The sequence below is a fragment of the Rhea pennata genome, chromosome 6 (assembly GCF_028389875.1).
Source record: "Rhea pennata isolate bPtePen1 chromosome 6, bPtePen1.pri, whole genome shotgun sequence".
Lineage (NCBI taxonomy): Eukaryota > Metazoa > Chordata > Aves > Rheiformes > Rheidae > Rhea > Rhea pennata.
The window spans coordinates 29,869,338-29,890,528 of record NC_084668.1 but is presented as its reverse complement, the minus strand read 5'-3'; the positions used below and the strand labels follow the sequence as shown (position 1 = coordinate 29,890,528).

The 21,191-nt window shown below is 37.0% G+C and overlaps 1 protein-coding gene across 5 annotated transcripts in view; it reads right to left on the bottom strand.

Annotated features, from left to right (window-relative positions):
- The window catches only part of PMS1 (PMS1 homolog 1, mismatch repair system component), a 46,897-nt gene that overhangs the window by 23,386 nt on the left and 2,320 nt on the right, over nucleotides 1–21,191 (bottom strand). For all 5 annotated transcript variants that reach the window (XM_062579154.1, XM_062579152.1, XM_062579151.1 and 2 more), the window contains 5 exons: nucleotides 21,000–21,153; nucleotides 18,385–18,567; nucleotides 16,167–16,269; nucleotides 14,275–14,438; nucleotides 2,882–2,998 (listed from right to left, as the gene is read on the bottom strand). In XM_062579154.1, coding sequence (XP_062435138.1) covers nucleotides 2,882–2,998; nucleotides 14,275–14,438; nucleotides 16,167–16,269; nucleotides 18,385–18,567; nucleotides 21,000–21,134 — 702 coding nt within the window. In that variant the 5' untranslated portion in view covers nucleotides 21,135–21,153. The remainder of the gene's footprint in view (nucleotides 1–2,881; nucleotides 2,999–14,274; nucleotides 14,439–16,166; nucleotides 16,270–18,384; nucleotides 18,568–20,999; nucleotides 21,154–21,191) is intronic.

Below are 21,191 nucleotides of genomic sequence, written 5' to 3'. Positions count from 1 at the left end.
CCTCACTGAGGAAAAGGCAAATGCAACTTTTCAAAAGACAGGATCCATCAACGTTCAAGCATTGATTTGCCAACCAGCCCCACACACTGCCCCTAGCCACATACCCAAACAAAAGGAAAGGGAAGACTGGGGTGTAGTGAGGAGGATGACTTTGGGAAGCTGTGGAGAATATTCTGGTAGCAGGGGGGAATCAAGTCTCATTAGTTTTTCTTTCGGCAGAACTGTTTGTGTTTACTTAAAACCAAACTACTGTGCTCTTGAAACAGAGTAAAAAATCCCTGTGATTTGGCCATTCCTCCCATTAGCCTACGCCACCCCAGCTATCTATTTGGGCGCTCCCTTATTCCCTCTTGACCTTGCCGTAAGTGTTCTGCACTAAAGCTGGAACGGTCTGGTCAGCAACGCTGCACATAACCGAACACCACTGGACAAGTTAAAGAGGTGTCAAATGTCTGTTGGGTGATTATCAGAAAACAACATGCAGCACTTCTAGATTTTATTCCGCAATTTTATCACATCCCATCTGAATTTTCTTCCTTTAGGCTTCCATTTCCTCATCTAATTTGCAAATATTTGCACAAATAAGTCACTCACTTCAAGTAATATCTTTATATACGGACAACATTAAAACAAAACTGAAAGTCTCTGAATAAGTCATTTAAGAAGTTGCCAGATTTAGAAATGGCTGACTGCTGTTACTATTTAAAGTCATGTGGAATATCAGTATGCTCTTTAAAAGTTAATTACAATTTCTAGAACTGGTCTTAATTGTTATAATTGCCATATACTGAAGTGCATTTTTTTATAAAGATAAAATCATAGAAGATGGGAAAACAGTCAAGAAAGTTTGTTTTTAAACTAAATCAATTGTTAAGGCTTTAATAAAAAAAGACTTATACAGGTGATAAAATGTATTTATCAACATAAATAGTAGACAGTATAAACTCTTTCTCCAGTAACTTGCTTATTTGCTAAACTCAGCCTTCCCCAAAAAACTTTATCTGCTAGGTGCTTATAGGAGACTAGGAAAATTTCCTATGTGAAAGTTATCAGACAAAATGGATCCATACATTTCCACAAATGGGGACATGAAAAACTTAGATGCTGTTTTGCATGTGCTAAGAATTGATCTTTTCTTCATTTTCTTTGTTTTTCTATTTATTTTGTGAGTAGCTCCTACGTTTCCACGCTTTGAAGGTAACTTGAAATTTGTCCTTGTTTCATTCATGCTCAGAATGGAGATGTTTTGAAGATGACCAGTCTTCAAAACCCTCGGATCATTTGCTACAGGAGCTTTAACTGTGCAATTAATAAGGCACAGCTTGCAGAGCTGTTTATAGTTAACACTAATTTTGTCTTCAGAGTAGACTTTGCAGTAAATGGAGTGTGAAGGCACACAATGAGCAAGTAGGAGAGGAAAAGAATCAAACAGCTGCTCTCAGGTCTGGGTACTGAATGAGGCATAGACCTAATGGGAAGGAAAAAAGCAGCATATGCTACTTTTTGTTTGAATACCTGTCTCAATACCTGCACAAAAAGGAGAAAGATTAGAGCTACCTTCACTAAGATTAGACAACCTTAATTCAGTCATTTCATAGTCTTTGGCTGCTTAGTTTAGAAATGTCTACAGTTTCTGAACATGGATTTGCATATGAGCAATACATATAGATCATTTATACACCTACAAATGATACACGAGGTATTTTACACACTATTTAGAGACAGAGAGAGAGATGGAATGTTCCCCAACATCTATTCAAGGAATATAGATGCCTCATGATATAGCAAAGTGGTAACATGAGACGTGACTCCCTCCTTCCAACTAGTCCCTTCTAAATGCCCCCATGTTTTCCCTTCAGAGCACTTGTCACATGGGGCACAACCCCAGTGTGCATTCAGGTGAGAATAGTTTCTAGATGTTCTGTTCTGACATAAACATCAAAAACTTTGTGAACTGTGAAAAGCAACACCACTTTTTTTTCTTTTTTCCATGCATATATATATATATACTATAAGCATTCTTACAAACTCAAGATAACTTAGACAACTTAAATAAGTTGTCTGAAAAAACAATTTCTGGCAACATGGCAAGTTGTGCTTAATAGACATCGTGACTTTACAGAAGGTGATTCAACTCACCTCTGTTATTCTGGTCAATAACAAACTATTCTGGTCTGTAGCAAACTATTGCTACGAGATATGGAATAAAATTAACTTTGAGGGATGATAAGTAGTAATACAGAGGGATGATAAGTAGTAATACACTCCCTTTGTGAGAATGTCTAACAAAAATGGAAGCAAAACAAATAAATTTTTTTTGAAAATATAGTCAAGAGGAGGAACTTAATGTCAATAGGAACAAAGAGAGCTCAGTGCACTGAAATTTTTCAAAGCTAACTGGTATTTCCTTGAAATCAAAAATTAGTGGAAATTTTGCATAACTTGCTTTACAAATATTTGTTTGTTTTACTGTTCAGGTGCCTCTGACAGAAATCAAGGGATATTTTTTAGGAAAAAAAGGCTAAGAGACCATGGCGATAAGAATGAAATAAATGCTTATATATCAGTCAGACCACAACCTGCCTGAGGGCCAGGAATCCTAACTTAGACAGCTCTGAGCAATCAGCAATTCTGCATTTGTCATCACAACTGTTTTTACTGCCATTTGATCAGTGCCACATGAGTCCTGACTAGATGATTCTTGGAGTGCATTTTCAATCACCAAACCAATTAATTTTACAGAGAGAGCATCAAATGTATTAATCAGATGTCAGCCTGGAAATAATAATCTCTTTTTTAGAAGTCTCTTCTTTTTGAATACCAATTTAGCTCTTCATTGACAGGCTTTATGTGGATTTGGGAGAAAGAAGCTTAAACTCACCTCAGGGTCTTCAGAATAGTGTTGAAAAGGTACCATACTGCCCATAACGGCTGTTCCCAGAACTGACATACAGGCCATTTTGTGATCTGACACCCTGGTCTTTTGCCAAATAACTGCCTGAAACAAATGGCACAGAGTCAAATTTTTGACATTATATTTATATTTGTTGAACTCAAGTCATGTCTATGAACATGTATACGCAACTGCACACATACTGTATATGTAACATTCTGTACTTTGACCCTCTTACATTCACAACTTTCAGTGTTAACACACACGATACGGTACTTTTTGGCCTGTCTTCTCATATTATATTACTTGCTTAGATAAGCAGTGATCAGAAAATTAAGGAAAGTGTTTCCAATTATTTATGAATGTTACAATGCTTATCTGAACTTCTGCAATTGAAACAAACAATTGTTAAAAAAAATCAATAAAAAACGCAAGTTCTTCTCTTCAACATATAGCAGTAAGCTATGTGTTTTTACTGAGCATACAAATATGACATGTTTCTGGCATGATGGTCAGGATTTGAAGATGGGCATCGCAATACTTATGGTACTCAAAAGACAAGCCAGTTAGGTAGAAATCAGGATATTAGACGACCATTCACAGACCCTGAGTTTCCATAACAGAGCTATCACAAGTCTGTTTAGAGAGGAAAGCAGTTTCTAAGGAAGTAGTCATAAGGAAAGCAGGTCCTTTTTTACTGAAAACCTTGTAAAATATTTTAAGATAGAAGGATAAAAAGGAGGAGGACAGCTTGCTCTATTAGCTACTTAACTTGCAATACTGTTGTAAAACTTTTTAAAAATATAGCAAAGCAGGATGAACCTCAACTTGCATCAGAATAATCTTACCTGTTCAATCCGCTTGTATAGAGAGTACTAACTACTCTGGGAGGTGAAATTTTGTCTGTCGTTGACAAGAAGTCCTGTATTAAACAGCCATGAACTTAACTTTTAATCTGCCTATCTTTACCACTGTATAGCTTAAAAAAAGTGCTTTGTTAACTTTCTGCTTCTGAGTGACTGAGACTTCCAGAATCAGATCTGCTTTATATCTATTTCTGCCATTGTTAGCTGACTAAGTATATTTCAACCTGCAATGTTCAAACACAAAAGGAAAAAAATGTAGTAAATTGCAAATGAAACCTGACATTACTATGCTGGTTTACCAATAAATGTTTTAAAAAGCTGCTAGGTAACCAATATATTCAAACCAAGTTCAGGGTATGCTGGCACAGGCTCTTACGTGAAAGCATGGCGCGCGAGCACAGAACATACATGCACCAAACTCAAGAAATGCAATACATAGCCTTAAAATTCCACCTGTCCGCAAGGATATTTGCTGGCCTGAAAGGGTGAATGCCATTGAAGAACACGGTGCTCCTGTAAAACGATACTCCCTTCTTACAGGACAGGTGGAATTTTAAAGCTTCAAGACTGTGGAGCCTAAAACTGTTCTCCAATCCTTCATCCTCCATTTTCAAACATACTCTGCACTGCTTGCAAGGAGGGGTGTCCCAGTCCTGCCCAACTCTACCTCACCTACCGCACATTTGCACTGTGATCACATCTCTGCCATCCTCCAGCAAGCCCAACCCCCGCAACAAAAAAGACAGTGTTTCTAGGGGGAGGCTAGGAGCCTGGAGGGGGAAGGAAGAGGAGGAGGAAGGCAGTGGAGCTCAGGAGCAGTGCCCATGCCCCAGCCCATGCCACAGCCAGCAGCGAGGGAAGGATGGCTGCAGCAGGGCCACCCGCAGGACGCTGCCTCCAGCCTCTCGCTACACCTGCTGTAAATCTCCTCAAAGACATTTTGGAGTGATGAAAGAATTTGTTCCCTCCTTTAGAGCTCATCTTATAAAACATATCCTGTACTGCTTCTATTTTAAAAGTGATTACTTAAAATGGAAACACGAAGTGCCAAACAATTTTTTTCTTTACTAGATATATTTCAAATTAAATGCTCGTGACCAAACTGAGAAAGATACTTGTTACATGACTAATATAAACATCATGGTGTTTATTTTAGGTTATACTAGTGTGATGCCACAGGTACAGATATAAATCCTAGCTGCTGATTAATGCAAGGTTGTTATTACAGCTTGACCTGCTGAATGGCTGATACACATGACTGTAAAAAGAACACTTCTGTACACTGCTTTTAAGCAAGCTGTAGAACATGAGAAATGATTAAATGCAATCTTGGTAAAAGTGGATACTGTTAACAAGTACAGGGAATTATTTTTATTAGCATGTTATACATCAAATATTAATATCAGAAGCTATGGACCAAATTTTAGGAACTAGTTATCACTGTAGGTTAAATTAAAGCCCACATGAAAGAGGCCAGTCAGCTCCTAAATTTCTATACAAAGTAAATACAGTAGATTGTGCATTCATTTGTAAGCCTGACTATATTTTGAAGGAACAACACAGGAATATCCAGTGATCTAAAGAAAATCATTTTCTAGATTCTCCAGATGTATCAACAGGCTTAAAAGAAGAGAATATACAAAAGCTAGTAAGAGACAACATCCCTTCCATTTCATTTGCTTTGGAAAATGTCAGTTTCCATGCGGTTCCTGCAATATTCTTTTTTTAACCTTGATTATACCCTTAAGTAAAGCTAAAAATATAGACACACCCCCCATATTTTTTTTCTAGGTCATATAAACCTGGTGTCCAAGATGAGCCAAGGAAGAACCTGACTCTAGTCAGTATGATGACACTGCAAAAACAGCCTACTCAAAGATATATTATTACATATGGCCCATCTTAGGCTCTGCTGGAGCTAGCCAAATATACCCATCTCCCTCCCCAGTTCATTGAAGGGGACTACATTAATGAGATCTTATAAAAAGTTGCACCATATTTCCATATATACAGAAGATAAGTATATCTCGCTTGTGCGTGTGTGAGTCATTTCCCCCCCCAATACATGCATACACATATTTTATGCTGGTTGATATCATACATGCACACACAGAGCAGGCTTTTCTATTTATTTCTGGATGCATATATATAGCCCAAAAGGTTTCCTTGCAGAAATGTATAATGCCTGGAGAAAGAGTATGCAATTTCTTCCCACTGGGGTCCCTAGGATATGCCACTAGAGAAAATAAGAACTGTTTCTTACTTGTCTCCTCAAAGACCACAAGGAAGGATGGAGAAAAAAGGCCAATCCTCACTCTTAACTACTTTTGTCTTTCAGAAGCCCTATCAGCAGCCACAAGGTCTGCCAACACAGACAAAAGAAAACTCTTAATCAGAGCTGGGAACAGGATACTGTTTCTGACTGCTCCCAATTTAGTGCAAAGTCTCTCTGAGTTAAACATATCTCTTCAGTTTCTCTCTCTACATAATGTCAGTAACACAACCGAGTTTTTTTGCCACATCAAGATTTTTAGATGAAAGGTAACATGTTATTAATGGTTTACTTTCACTACCCAAAGAATGACTTTTCTTTTATATTCTGTGATAATCACTGTTTCAGTTATCCTGTAATAAAGTTTGAAGATGTAAAACTAGTAGTGTAAAGCATTTATGTGAACTGTAGATTGGAAACGTAACCCATCATAGTTCTATAAGAAATTGTATTTCAAAGTCTCTAATCGTTTTGTTTCACATGCTTCAAAACTCCTGTCACCTTAGCATCCAAGATCCCACTTCAGAGAGCTAACTTTTTGGGCCAGTATGGTTCTTAGCTTTCCTGACTTATAATCTAACAGTGCATCAGGCTCCAAGGTAACTGTAAAGACCACTGCCTACTTGTTAAGAGGAGATACAAACTGGAACAAAACCAGGCAGCAAAATCAAAAGTTTGAATTCAGGAAAAAGGGAAACAAAGAGAAATCTTTCACAATGTATATAACGTCTTTGGCTTATGATACACGGACACCTAGCTGCAAAGGCAGGTATATTCTCTGCAGTGGAAGAACAGCTATCAGCTAAGACCAAAAAGACTCCAACAAAATCTTTATAACCACATTATTTATTTAAAATCCCAGCTGTGAAAAGCATCAGCATTATTTTATTTACTTGGAACCATAACTGGTGCCTCGTTTTAGAATCAATATCAAGTTATCTTACTAAAAGACAGTCTTTGCATAACCTTCCCTTGAAAATAGAGATCATGGCAGTATTGCAATTTAGCTTGAAAAAAAAATAATGTTACTCTAGATAATCATTACTATTTTCCCCAAACTTTTTATCTTGGCCTCTGAGGAATCCGTTGTCCCATCCACTTTATAAGCGATGGGGATACAACTGTCAGTGGAAGAATGGAATAGAGCAACTCAAGGCACCAGATTTTCCTTTGTCAGATGCACCCACCACACCTACCTCTGCAGGTATCAGGCACTACAGCTAGAAAAAAAAAAGATTTGCTCTGGAAAAGGCTGAAGGACAGTCATTTTCCACAGCACTGTTCATCCTACAAATTCTGAAGTATTTCTTGCTTCAGTTAACTCCTGCTGCACTGGCAATAGCATTCTCAGGTTTCCCTTCAGCAATACCAGAGCATCCTCCCAGTGGAAAGGCATTCCTGAGCATCGTGCAGTGGAAGCACTGCTTGGCAGCAGGACTCGGGAGCTGAAGGTAAGCTATGAGAGGAACGAAGAGATATTACAGGAGTCAAAGACCTTGCTGTCGTAACATCTCTTTGGAGGCTTTCAAGACTTACAAACACAATAGAGAGAATCGTCAATTTTTCAACTACTTTCTCTAAGTTAGAGAAATTCCACTTCCATAACAGGAAAAAAAAAAACAGAAAAAACCTGTCAAACATTTCAACTTCTTTCAAAAAAAGAGTTTCTCATCCTAAATGATTATTCCAAGCTTGCAACATCATTACAGTAAATTCTATTAAAAAAAGGAGTGGGGAGACTCGAAAGCCTTTTGTAAAGTAGCAGTTAACAAAGGCAAGAGAGAACACAACTATAACAAAGTATATTGCTAACAAAGAGGGAAAACTCCCAGAAGGTTTTGGAAATATCCTTCTTCTGCTAACCTTTCTCAAGCACACAAAGTGAATCTGAAAGCCTTTCAGGAGCTAAAGGCTCATCTTGGATACTGCAAAATGCACCACATATTTGAAACAGTAATTGTTTTGAGATTTCAGACATATATGGTGCTGTCATTTGAAAAGTGTGATGGATGAGAAACTGGAAACCTCAAGGAATTAGTAATAGGATATAAAGTATTTCACCTCTAGGTCACCAGTTCAAATTCAGCCAGGTTGGTAGTGACCAAAAGCTGTTACCATCTGGCAGCTGTTCATGGGCTGATGTAAACTGAGTTGAGGGTCTCAGCGCATTTCCTAGTGGACAGGTGTCCACATCACAGAAAACACCATAATTAACTCTCTGTTTGGCTTTCTCAGCAAAGCCACTGAACAGCGAGTGGAAGTAAAGCCTGAACTATGCTCCAGGTCAGCATGAAGGTATGTTGGCTGAAGAGCACTGCAGATTCTTAACCATAGTTTCCCTTTATGGCGCACACAGATTAAGGAGGGACTTAATTTTATCATCAGTGCACTCCTGTTTTCTATCATCAACATAAATGGAGTAGCCCTTCCAACTCAAGAAAGAGTTGCACATGCTGTTGTTTCTGCTCAATGAAGATTTTTTAAAAAAAAAAAAAAACAGGCAGCTATAACAACAATTGGAAATATAATGAATGAATTCAAAAATAAAGTATAAAAGTATTATAATTCAATTATTAAAAACAGTAAGTTTACCCTAATGCACAACTCTAGTTACTCCATCTCAAAAAGCACTTACTATAGAGGGCTCAGAGACAGAAAAACTGTTGTCAGACAAACAGATACAGATTGTAGAAAGCTAAGATTATCCAATTTTGGAAATAAGAGGAAATTAAAAAAAAATAAAATAAAGAATATAGCAGAGAATCAAGTGACATTTCTTCAAAAGGAATTATAATTGTAAATCACGGAAACTAAGCAGGGTAAGGCACCTAGATACCTGCAAAAAAAAGGTTGTTTCCAAATCTTAAAGTGTTTCTTGCTAATTATTTGAGTTATCATTTCCCCACATGGTACATAGTTAGGCTTATCGCTTTATGGCATCTTTAAGGTCAGTATCAACAAAAAATGCAAAGCGAGTTTGGGCAAGAATACCATCCACATTTACAACAGCAGCTCTAAAATAGACTGCTTGCAATCAGAAGCTCTAATGCATATTCCTCTTGGGATACAGTAAATAGTTCTAGACAGAGAACTGTGCAAGGCTTCAGAATGCTATGCATGAAAAACAGAGGAAAGCTCTTCCCTTACAAAGACTTTTCTAAAAAAGAACAGGAAAATTTATTGAGTCTACTTGCAGTCCATCCGTCCCTTGTGCAAGATGTTGGAGCAGTTGCATATGGTACCATCTAAATCACCTTTTGCCATAACTTGTTCAAGCCCTACTATATCTGCAGTTGTTAGAACAGGTACAGTTAGTGGGTACAATTTGAAACACCTCTCATTTTGGTGTTTGTGGAATTCAGACAACTAAATGGAATTAAAGCTACTTCATATCATCAGTCTTTCAACATGCAAAGGCATTTCTTGAACACTGGTATCTGTTCATACAAACGTTCACCATGCTTATAAGGCTGAGCCAAGAGCTGCTGATGTTAAACAGGAAAGAACACAGAAACAGTCATTCCAGGGAAGCGCCCTCCAGCACCTAGTGTAAAAGACAGGCAGAGCTCAGAGGTGGCTAGAACGTGGCATTCTGGGCTAAAGAATTTGACGCAGTTTAAACAGTAGCTGACTTTGGAATGTTCTTAGCACTCCTTCAGATAATGCTAACTTTAAATAAACTTGCTGAATACTCATGTAAATTATTTCCATTTGGCTGTCTCATTATTCAGTATGCTTTCAAGGAACATGGTGATGAAAGAAGAAAAATACCTCTTTCTAACATAACCATACTGGCAAGAGGATCAACATTATCAGTATTCAAAGAATGTCTTGGCAGGATAAACCTTCATAAAAAGAAGGAGCACTAGCTAATCCAAGTTGTCAAAATAGCAATAGTACTTCAAGGGTTGATCTGCAAAGTGATTCATTATTTATTGCTAATAAATAATAACAAAATAAATAAACAAAACATCGTGAGCAGAAACAAAAGTAACTGAGTATTTCCTATCTCAGAAATTCACTGACAAGAAGTACACTATAAATGAACCCTAAGACAACTGATAAAAGGACACACATTTTTCTTAGAAAACAACCCAAAAGGCAGGAGGAGCATAATGGTTCTTCACAGAAAAAAACTCAGATCATTTAATGGTAATTATATTCATATAAATTAACACAGATATGAAATGCAGTACAATATCAAGAATAATTTCCAGAATTTGTAGAACCAGCAAGAAGCACATCATTAAATAAAAATAAATAAATAAAAAGAAAGTGGTGGAAACAAAATATGCTATGGACCCTAAAAATGCATATACATTCAAAAGCTCAATAAGAGGCCTGATTTTCTAAAATTAGTTTCTGCTAGAATCAGACCATTTTCAACATGCCTAACTTCAAACTTTAATAAAAGTTTTGGCCTCATATATATTATTTCTCAGTAAAGCTAGAACTACGCTTTCCTTCACACTCCTTTCATTTCTTGTAGAATTCAGGACTTAGAAGAAAGATTTTTTAAAAAAATACTGGCTTTGTCACTTATTTTCAAGGATTCTTTGAAATATACTGTATTCTACTATTTTTACTACTCTTTTGACCCATCTTTCCATGTCTTGCAATACCTCATCTCTGCTACCTTCTTGCTCTTTTAAGCCTTGGAACCTGATCCTGACGTGTATCTTCTTCCATTGCTGCAGAAAGTATTGGCTCAGCCTCAAGAATCTGGGATTCTAGGAACTCCTTTGAATGACTGACCATATAATTTTTTTAAACTAATATATAAGTCATGAGCTCCATGGAAAATAGAGCTGTTCTCAGAACTTGATTCATTCTCCTAGTACATTTCAAACAAAATATAACAACAACAACAAAAAAAGGAAAATCACAGGCAATACTATTTGGGAGTATAGTTTTAGCACAAATACACTGTAGGATCACCAAAGGAAAAATGCCTTCTGAGCTGAAATTACATGAAATTTAGTGACAATAATATTTAGCACATGAAGGAAAAAGAATTAATGACTATTCATCTTCTGTGATATTATGGTAAAAGGTAAACCTGCTGAAAGTTTTTATGCATTGGAATTACAGAATTTTAATATTTTTTAAAAATATAACACAATAGGTAACTTATTTTGGAAGGAAAGACAACAGCAGCAGAAATGCAGGAATCTGTATTCAGAGCTTTAAAATATTTTACAGGCTATTTAAAAATACATACACAGGCTATGCTTTCTGTAGGATTTTAGTCCTTCATTTTTGCAGATCAGAAATAGCTACTGAGCGACCTCTTGTGTTGAAACCTGTCTGAGCAGTTTTTTTAAAAAATAAATTAAATGAACATATGAGCTAGCAGTGTAAAATGAAGACCCTAAAATTAGCACCATCTCTACCACTAGAGCAAATAAATACAGACTGTAAACAGCATTTGTATTGATTTGTTTTACCAGACAAGCCTACTCAAACTGCGCATTAATGAATTTATCTCTGAAACAAAAAGAATAGGTACGCTTCATATCTTCCCAGACGCTGGAAACTGGGTTTCAATATGGATGTTTGTCTTCCAAAGCTGGATTGAGACTATTACCCGAAATGAGTTTCAAGTAGCTATTAAATGAGACAGGTTTTCAATTACTACTACTTTCTCCTTAGGTAGGTAGTGCCAGTTCAAGCAATCTTTTTTTCTTCTCCTTGTTCTGTATCAGAGACTCATTTTAAATCCATCTCTGACCAAGAGACTACTAATCTGAAGGAACATCAGATATGTGAATAGATATGTCAGTTCTTAGTATGTTCTCAAGCTCTTTGCTTACATGATCACAATGACTTTCAGCTATCTATGCTTCTCTGTAAACACAATGTATATACATCCTGACCACTGTTCTTCCCACCTCAGGGCTCCTCTCTCTTCCAACTTGCCAAGCTTGCCCTGACTTTGGAGTACAATTTCACTGTTAAAAAATATTCTAAAGCGTCGTCATCTTAACAGAAGAACATTCTTAACAGAATGTTTTCATGTATGTTGAGTTACTCTGGTGACAAAATATCCTCATAATTAATTTTATCATTCTTATCTCCAACAAAACCAAAGAGTTCAGAGCACATTGGCTGTGTTCGTTCTTGTTCATCAGCAAAAAGACAGGTTGGTAAGACATAGCCATTTGTTTCTCTGTGCCTTTACTTTAGCTTTCAGCAGACTTTAGAACACACAGAGAAGGTAACAGTGATTTTGCAAATTCAGACCATTGCATACCAGTGACAGAACTATACTCTTGAGCCCCAAACTGAATTTATAAAGCTAAAAGTTTGCAGAAATCTATTTTACTTTGTCACTCGAGCACAGCCAGCACCAAAACCAAAATGCAATAGCTACTGTTGTGCTTCTCTCCATGCCAAATGGAGAGAACGGTGTGACAGAGAGATGATCAGCTTCCTGCACATGTTTTTCTTCTTTTATATTTATTTTAATATAGTAGAAATTAAGACATGTAATAGTCTAACCAAATCAAGAGAAGTTGAAATCAAAACATCATTAAAAATCATTTACTACATGTCTGTAGCAATCTCTCTGCCGCAGCCCTTCTCCTCATTCCTCTTCCTCCCCAAATCACTGCTTTCTTATCTAGCAATCAGATTTCCAAGCCTCTATCCCAGCACCCAGAGACATCAACAGGAATTTCCCAACAGGGATAGGATCACAGAGGTACCGAAAGCAAACATTCAATAGATGTCTAGTGCAGAAAGGTCAATTAAGCAGCTCCTCCATGAGCCACAATAAACAAGATATTTCCCAACACACCACACCAAACTTAAGATCTGCAATAAAAGATAACAAGCTACAGTTGCCGCAGAGGAGGAGAAAAAAGTCAGTAGAAGATAATGACAACACACTGTACTAAGCCCTTGCAGTAGCCAAGGATATTAAATGAAAGCACCAGCTTAACCATAGACTAATTATACCATATCCTTGAGAGAGGGCAAAAACCACCAATGAAAGATGAAATTAGTTTTACAAGCACACAGTTAAGACCAATACTGTGAAGCGCTGCTAGATATGTCAGGGAGATTACCACAACCTCAGAAGCGCACACCTCCAAGACCTCTGATTTCAAACTTTCTGTACTCTCAAATGAAAGACTGAAAGAAGTTACTCAGTTTTAGAATACTGATTATATAGCCACAGGGCTGGCTTTTTGTTTTCTCTGCAATATCTACATTTGGATATTTAAAAATACATACATATATATAATCAGAGAATGTTATACAACCCCACAAGAGGATGAGATTTGTTGTCTTCTCAAGAAAGCAGAGTCAATCATCTCCACAAAAGAAACTGAAGCATGAATGTTTAGTTAATGAAATCAATTGATCAAAATTGTTTCATAAACTGGAAAAACAGCAAAATTAACACAGTATTTTAGAGCAGAATAAGAATTGTTGGGGGATCTGTCCACAAAATGTCACCCTCTACTTTGTGGCAAAATGGAAATTCATTAGCATAATTTTCCCCTCATGTGTGTCAAAGTCAGGAGTAGAGCCAACGGAATTAGCTACTTTAAACTGGGCTCAGGGAAAGGAAAATGTCTCAATGTGTCATTTCTGCAGCTGTATTGTAAGACTACTGTTCAGGATCTCACGAAGACAAAGTAGCCTCCAAGTAGCCTCTTAATTTGTACTCCTAAGTCTAAAAAAATAACAAGCTCCACTAAAACTTGCTGTTATAACATGTTACTCTTACTTAAACCAATGCAGCAAGTTGTTCTGAAATTTTTAACTTTTTAAAATGAAGCCATCATTGTGTACTGCGCTTCAATAACTCAGTATACAACAAACCACCTCTATGTGCTATAGTGTCTATCCCAGTAAGGTATGCCAACATTTTCAACAGTTTATTCACTTAGCTTAAGTTAACACTTGATTAGCCCCTTAGGCCTAATAAGATCTCACTACTTTGTTCTGTAGAACACTAATATCTTTATTAACTACGAGCATGTAAAATAATTCTTACACTTCAGATATCTAACCTAGTATCTGTTGGAGCAAACCAAAAGGTAGACCTGAGTCTCTTGAGTTTTAGAAGCTTAGGGTCAAGTGGAAGCCCAAAAGAAATCTATGATAACAGAAAAGTCCAACAAATTAAAAGTTTTATGTAATAAAGCCTTGGTGAACTGCATAAATTCATCAGAATCAGTTTCTGATGAACTGATTCTTACAATAGCTGACACAGAAAAACTCACTATTACCTTATTATGTGCAAAGATTATCCGCAGGTCTGGTTTTATGATGCCATACGCTATCAGAAGATCTTGGATTTTTTTCAGTTCCTCCTTACATTTTTTAGTTGTTGAGTAAAACTGCTTTCTTACAGGAAGATTCTTAAACAACTTTAGAACTGTTACCGTAGTTCCTGCCAGAAGATGATAAAAAACAAGCAGAGTTAACATTGAAAGCATACCACTGACCGGATATAAAGGTAACTTTATTTTTACTGGAGGAGATTATCTGTATACAGTTGCACATAGATAATCCCTAATAACACTAAATTAAATTATATTAGCATAAAGACAAAAATAAACTAAGTTAGCAGTCACCTTCCCAAAATAATGTATGAATAGACCTCACAAGCTCCAATCCTCATCCTTTATTTAGAGTTATGATTGTAGCATGAAGCTTATAGCATGAAGCTATACTGCCAGCAATCAGCCACTAAATAAAGCTGAAGACTCTTTTGGTGCACATTTAAGGTAACTTTCATTCCTGAAATAAATAACAGACCAGCACATGACCAGATATATCAGAAAGCAGGGGAATACAGAGCCTCATTAAACCCCTTCGCTATTATATGCATAGAGACCTGAAAGGCCAGACACCTCTGTTCAAGGGATAGTATATAATCTGCAGAAGAGAATGACTCTACCAATGCAATCATACAAATTCTTAGGCTAAAAGGACCTTGCAAAGTATTAAATAGATACTATTTTTTAATAGCAGTCAATCATCCCACAACTTTCACAAAACCATGTCAATGTGACTCAGACTCCAGAACAGGCTTTCCAACTGTGGAAAACACAACCTAAATCTGACAGAATCTCTCTGGTTAAAACTGGATGTCCAGATCCCACATTGTGGAGTTTTCAGATTCAACTCTTTCTTCAGTATCTGTCCACTGACTAGTTCCAGGCAGCCAGCCTCTGGCTGAACGGCTCCCTACTGCTGGCTAACAGACAGACAAGGAAGAGACAAGTCTGGTAGCAGAGCTCCACTTTGTCCATACAAACCACAGTGCAACTAGCCGCAGTGCCGAATGGGCGCAGGATATCGGCAAGCAGCTGTAGCTTCTATGGCTCGGCTAGGACATACTAAGGGTGAGAACAGATGCAACTTAAAATTGTTATGCCTGAAGCACACATTAGTAACAAGAAAGAAACAGTGTCTTTTCTTGAGAACACACAACTGCTGAAATGTGAGTACAAGGATACAGTGGTCTTTAACAATCCTTCACTGGGCAAGAATTAGCTGAATCGAGCATGGAGTAGAGGAAACACTACCCCAGACCTGCATCAAGTCTGAAAAACTAAAGCCAAAGCTTCGTCAATGAGGAGAGTCTCTATTTTTTTTACATAAACATACAGCAGGAATTTCAAGGGCACACACCTTTCCCTGCAGGTTACAAAGAACGGTGACTGCTGGGTCCTACAGGCACATTGTTTCCAGCAACTCTCTCTCATACAGCATGGTAATTCTTCTTCCTCTAAGCAAGGATTTTGCTCTGCATAGAACCATTATCTTAGCCCTGAACAAATCTTTTATTTATCTATAGAGTAAGTCTGCCTGGACCTGCAGCACAGAATTTTTATAGCTTTTATTTGAGCTCTGTCAGCTTGAAGGAGTCAGAGAGGTAGAAAATAGTATAATTATTGCCTAAAGTAACTTCCAAGATACATTATTTCTTATGCTAATAACACGTCCTCAGTTGATGGACATAAGGCAAGAAATGTTTACAGTTACTAAGATTTCATACATAGGCTTCAAGTAGAGAACAAGTATTTCAACATCAAACGGATCCCCAAAGTGCACTAGGGATGAACATAAAATGCTTGTTTCGCAACGCAACACTGCAGTAGCGATATCCTACCTTGCCCAAGATGGGAAGGCTTTTGAGAAGTGATATGCCCACTGCTATCCAAAACATACTGAGTACTGAAATCATCAGCAGCTGTCTTTGTTGTGACCAAAACCTATGAAGAATAAAAAAAACCCATGTTAACCGAAGATTCACAAAATTCCAAATGGGCTTATATAAGCTTTGCTATCATTCTCAACATCAGTTTATTTTAGCTATAACAATTATATTTAACGAGCTTAGAAAGTCTCTCTTCCTCTGGTGTTGCTTACAGTCACAGACACATTCTGCTTTTTTATCTGATTTTTCCAACCATTAAACTAAAAGCCTCACACTTCTATTACAATACTACATAAAGTACAACTAGCCTTAATATCCAAAACATACACAATTTTGTATTTTCTGTTCTAAACACAGTTGATTTAAGCAACTAAATCAATTGATATTTTTGCATAGAGAAGATATAATATGACAAGTCTTTTAATTTATGCTGGATTCCACACACATAACAATCATTATCAAACAAACAGTATATTATCTTTCCACATCCACCGTATCTAGCCATCAGTAGTGGTATGTTTTGTAAGCTATTCAGGTAACACACAGATCAGCTTATCCAGACCAATCACGCACCAGAAGTTTAATAAGACTGTAACTCCCTGAGTTCAGGTATTAACATTCTTAATGATAAAGCCACTATAACCATAAAAAAGGACATAAAAGTTTTCATTCATACAGAGCTTTGGGATATTTTTGTTTATTTTAGTTTCCTATATGAATAATTCGGAGTTCAATCATGCCTCTAAAGAGAAAAAACAGTAATTTATTAATTGGCAATGACAATATTACACACCTAGTTAAGGGCTAATAGTACAGTACCTCTCAACTGAAACTACAGGGGACAATTTAGGTAGAGAGAATGCAACTAAGGCCAAGAGGTTTTAATTAACATAATTACTGATCCAAGAATTAACGTAACGCCTATTAAAGTACATAATACACTCAGGTCACCTCCCCTCTCTTATGAAATGCACCACAGAGCCAATTAACTGCTCAGAAGAGATGGCATCCTGCTCACCACTCACCAGAACAAACCCATGATCAAAGTCTGTCATAACACCAATATTTCCGTAGGAAAACACCAATACTTCTGGAAGTATCTTTCTTTGGAAATCTCCATCCTGTCCTGCTTAGGGTAACACAAACATAGCCCAAAGTGGCACGGAGTTGAGCACTCCCACCTTCGAACATCTCTCCTAACCTTCACAGTCAGTGGTTCCAAGTAGACACAGATACCACTATCTTCTTGCAGGATCAAATCCCCCAGAGACTTAGAAAGCGGAACCCAAAACTTGGCTGTGACACAACGTGGAGACCAACAGGCAAAGCACAGTGGAACATGCAGATGCAGAGCTCTTAGCAGTTTGATCATCTTTTAAGTCACTTTTGAACCAATTTAAAAGGTCAGCAAGTTAATTCCTACATATCAGTATGTTGTCACAGTCCCTCCTGTTAACACCAACACGTGGATTAGACTCAGGACAGGGAGCAGGTTCCTGTTTACTGATAGGGAGAACAATGTGTTTGTGGAATGGAGTTACATACTTGTCAAGGAGCAAAACAGAGCCCAGCAAGATCCCATGACTGCTGATCACCTACATAACATCAAGGCAGAAACCCTCACTGAAACTGGAGCTATGTGGACCATCAGTTATCTGATGTGACAGTCTTCTGAAGTGATTTCTGCTGGCCATCTCCTCTTCTTTCTCATTTTGATTTAGCTTAATTCAAGTAGCAAGCTCAACCACTCTCTCACATTATCCTTTCTGATAGATAAGCTCACAAAGGATAAGCCACTGTTCCAAGGAACCAACTATCTATACCCTGATACAAAAGAAAAGGACAAGGAAACAATAAGTACTCTGATCTGCTCTGATGGAAGGAAGGAATTACAGCACCACCAACTATGAAACCAATACAATAGAAAGGCAGGACTGATGCTAACAAGAAATCCACATTGCTTTCTAACCATATTACACAACTTCTGAATAGAGAAGAAGGCAGCATACACAAAATAAGCTGTTCAGAAAACATATCCCTGACAGGATGCCAGAGCAATTTAATATCTCTGCACTTATATTTTGATATAATTTGCATGTATGTATGCATCCTCCCCCCACCGACAACAAAACAACATAAAAGATCTGACACACATACAGCAACTTCTCACCTCTGATATAGAGCAAATGGATCCCAAAGCTTCCCCACGGAAACCGTATGTTGTCAAGCTCTCAAGGTCCTCAGAAGAGCTTATTTTTGAGGTGTAGTGTTTAATTGCCATAACTGGAACATCAGCAACCTTGATTCCATTGCCGTTGTCTCTCACTTCTACTTTGTCAAACCCGTAATTCTCCTAAAAGAGGACAAAAACATATTGAACACTAAAATAGCAACCCAAATTAATTAAGATACAGGTTTGAAACAGCTGAGAGTTCAGGGTGTAGCCATCAACACAGAACTGAGAATTTTGCATACCTGGAGAAACTGAACAACCAGAAAATGTCTCAGTTAAAAAAAACAACCAACCAACCAACCAGCAACAAAAAATAAACAACAAAAACATGTTAAGATTGTAGTGATGGTTTCTCTAGTAAAATTATGTAATTTATACCCTATAGTTTGGAAACAACATGTAATTCCAGTTTTCAGTTTTACCCTGTTTATGTTTGTGGAAGTTATTTATTTAACTACTTTGAGACTTGTAAAATCTAAGCTCAGAAAAAGATCTATGGCTGGAAAAGTAAAGACTATTCACTCTTTTTCACCTCTCTTAACTGTTTCACATTGATTTTTCAAAATCACAAATGCAATCCTGCATCCTTTAAAGTCAGTGAGCCATAACTTATAAAAATTTGAAGGAGAACATTTAGAAAAAAATATATATTTGAGTCTTCTTTTTTCCTGCTTATGCTGCAGGGAAACTGGATATATGGGACAAGGCTGGCTAAGTGTTCAGAAAATGACATTTCTACATTTTTATTCTACCCATAATTTTACTTAAGAAATATCAAGAACATGAAGTCAGTTCTTCCTGCTTATTTGTTAGAGGGCCCTTCCAAACTTGGACTTGGAACCAATTCAGAGTGAGATTGCTGAGTTCTATTATGCAGTCAAACTTAAATTACTTAAACTTCAGTCAATCAAAACAACATCTTAATATAAAAAATATTCTCACCACAAAAAATATCCCAGAAAAAGAATCCACTGTTTTAAATATTATTTAGTATAGCTATACATGTTGCAGCTTTTCTTCTCTACCCTAGTACCCACTGAATGATCAGCAAATCTCATTCAGACATTGACAACCAGAGCACAGTCAAGTAATTATTGTTTGTTTGTTCCAGAAATACAGCCACTTGGATTGGGCTGAACTGACAAGGAGTAATATTAGTGCAGATGACTTACACAACAGATTCCGCCTGAAATTGCTCTTCAGTTGATTTGGGACCTCTCAGTACAGAAGGAGAGGCTTATTGCCCTGTGAAACTCACACTGGGTAGAATTTAGCAAGGTTCTGTATTGTCAGCCCAGTAAAAGAGGAAAAGCCTGTTCTAAGAATTACTGAAGGTTCTAAAATTTTTTGTGGGCTTCCACCAACTACAGATCAGGTGACAAGATTAGTTTCTGATACTTTTATCCCCCAAACCGCACATATACTACTCATTTTGGAGTTACTCATGAAGCAAGATACTATGTAGCCTAAGTACTGGGAAGACAGAGGCCATCACAGACCATTGCGAAGACAGAGTACCTTCAGTTCAGATAAGGCAAATAACAAATAAGTATCTTTCTCAGCAACCGCAGGAAACCATACACAGAGGGAAACTACTTGATACTCACCCAGAAAAGACAGCAGTGGTATTTGTGGCTTGGACATGGACAAAGGAACTAGGAGAAATTATACTGCTCTCTTAATTACAAGTAATAACTAAATGAGTCTAACATTTACTTTTTTGATTAGTAACTTGAGAATAGCTAACGCATTCACTGTTACTTGTAGAAGAAGAAATGGACTGCATTTCTGGATACACCTATTTATACACTTTGTAACAACATAATTTCTTAAAAAGTAGGAGATAAATGTTATTATGCAGCTGTTGACAAAAAACTGCAAAACCAGAAATAACAGTGGAAGGAAGAGAAGCTGATTAGCTTGTTATTTTCCAAATTTTGGGGAAAAGCACATTTTTTTTCAAATATAACCAGTATTTTCCTGCTTCAGAAAGCATCCTGGAGTGATACGCCAACTTTTTTTTTTTTTTTTTTTTAATATCTTATAAAATTAAATGTTAATAGTAGCCAGAGCACCATATGTTGATTAGGGAGCAAATGATGATTTGTATTACAGAAGTGTCCAGTATGGATATCATAAACTTTTTCCACAGTTTCCATTCTCATCTTCTTGACAATATTTTATAGGGAGAACCAGCCATACTAGTGTAGCAGTGAAACAGAAGTTCAACATCTTTTAAAACAAGCTGTTAGTCAGAAAAGGTAAATTTTAAGTAAGAGAAGAAGCATTAAAGAAGTTACCATTTTTTCTGAAGATGCATTCAGCACAAATATGCCTTAGAGTTCCAAGGCTTACAGTGGAGCCTTCAAAAATGTTAAGGGGGACTGATCCTAGATCATTTTTATTTGAGGTTAAAATACATATTTATAAAAGATATCAAATCCCTCCACAAAACCACCATGCCCTAAAAAAATACACTGACAGTGGAACAATTTTCCTTGCATCTTATTTGATATCCAATTTCTGTAATATGCATAAGAGAGAGGACTTACCAGTTTAACATCAATACTTGTGGCACTGGCATCCAAAGAATTTTCTATCAGTTCCTTTACTACACTGACAACTGATGTAATCACCTGAGAACTTGAAAGGAGACGAATAGTTTCTGCTGACAACTGCTTCATCATGGAATCAGGAAAAGAGAAGCTGCATAGAAAGATAACAGAAAAAGTATGTAAAAAGCG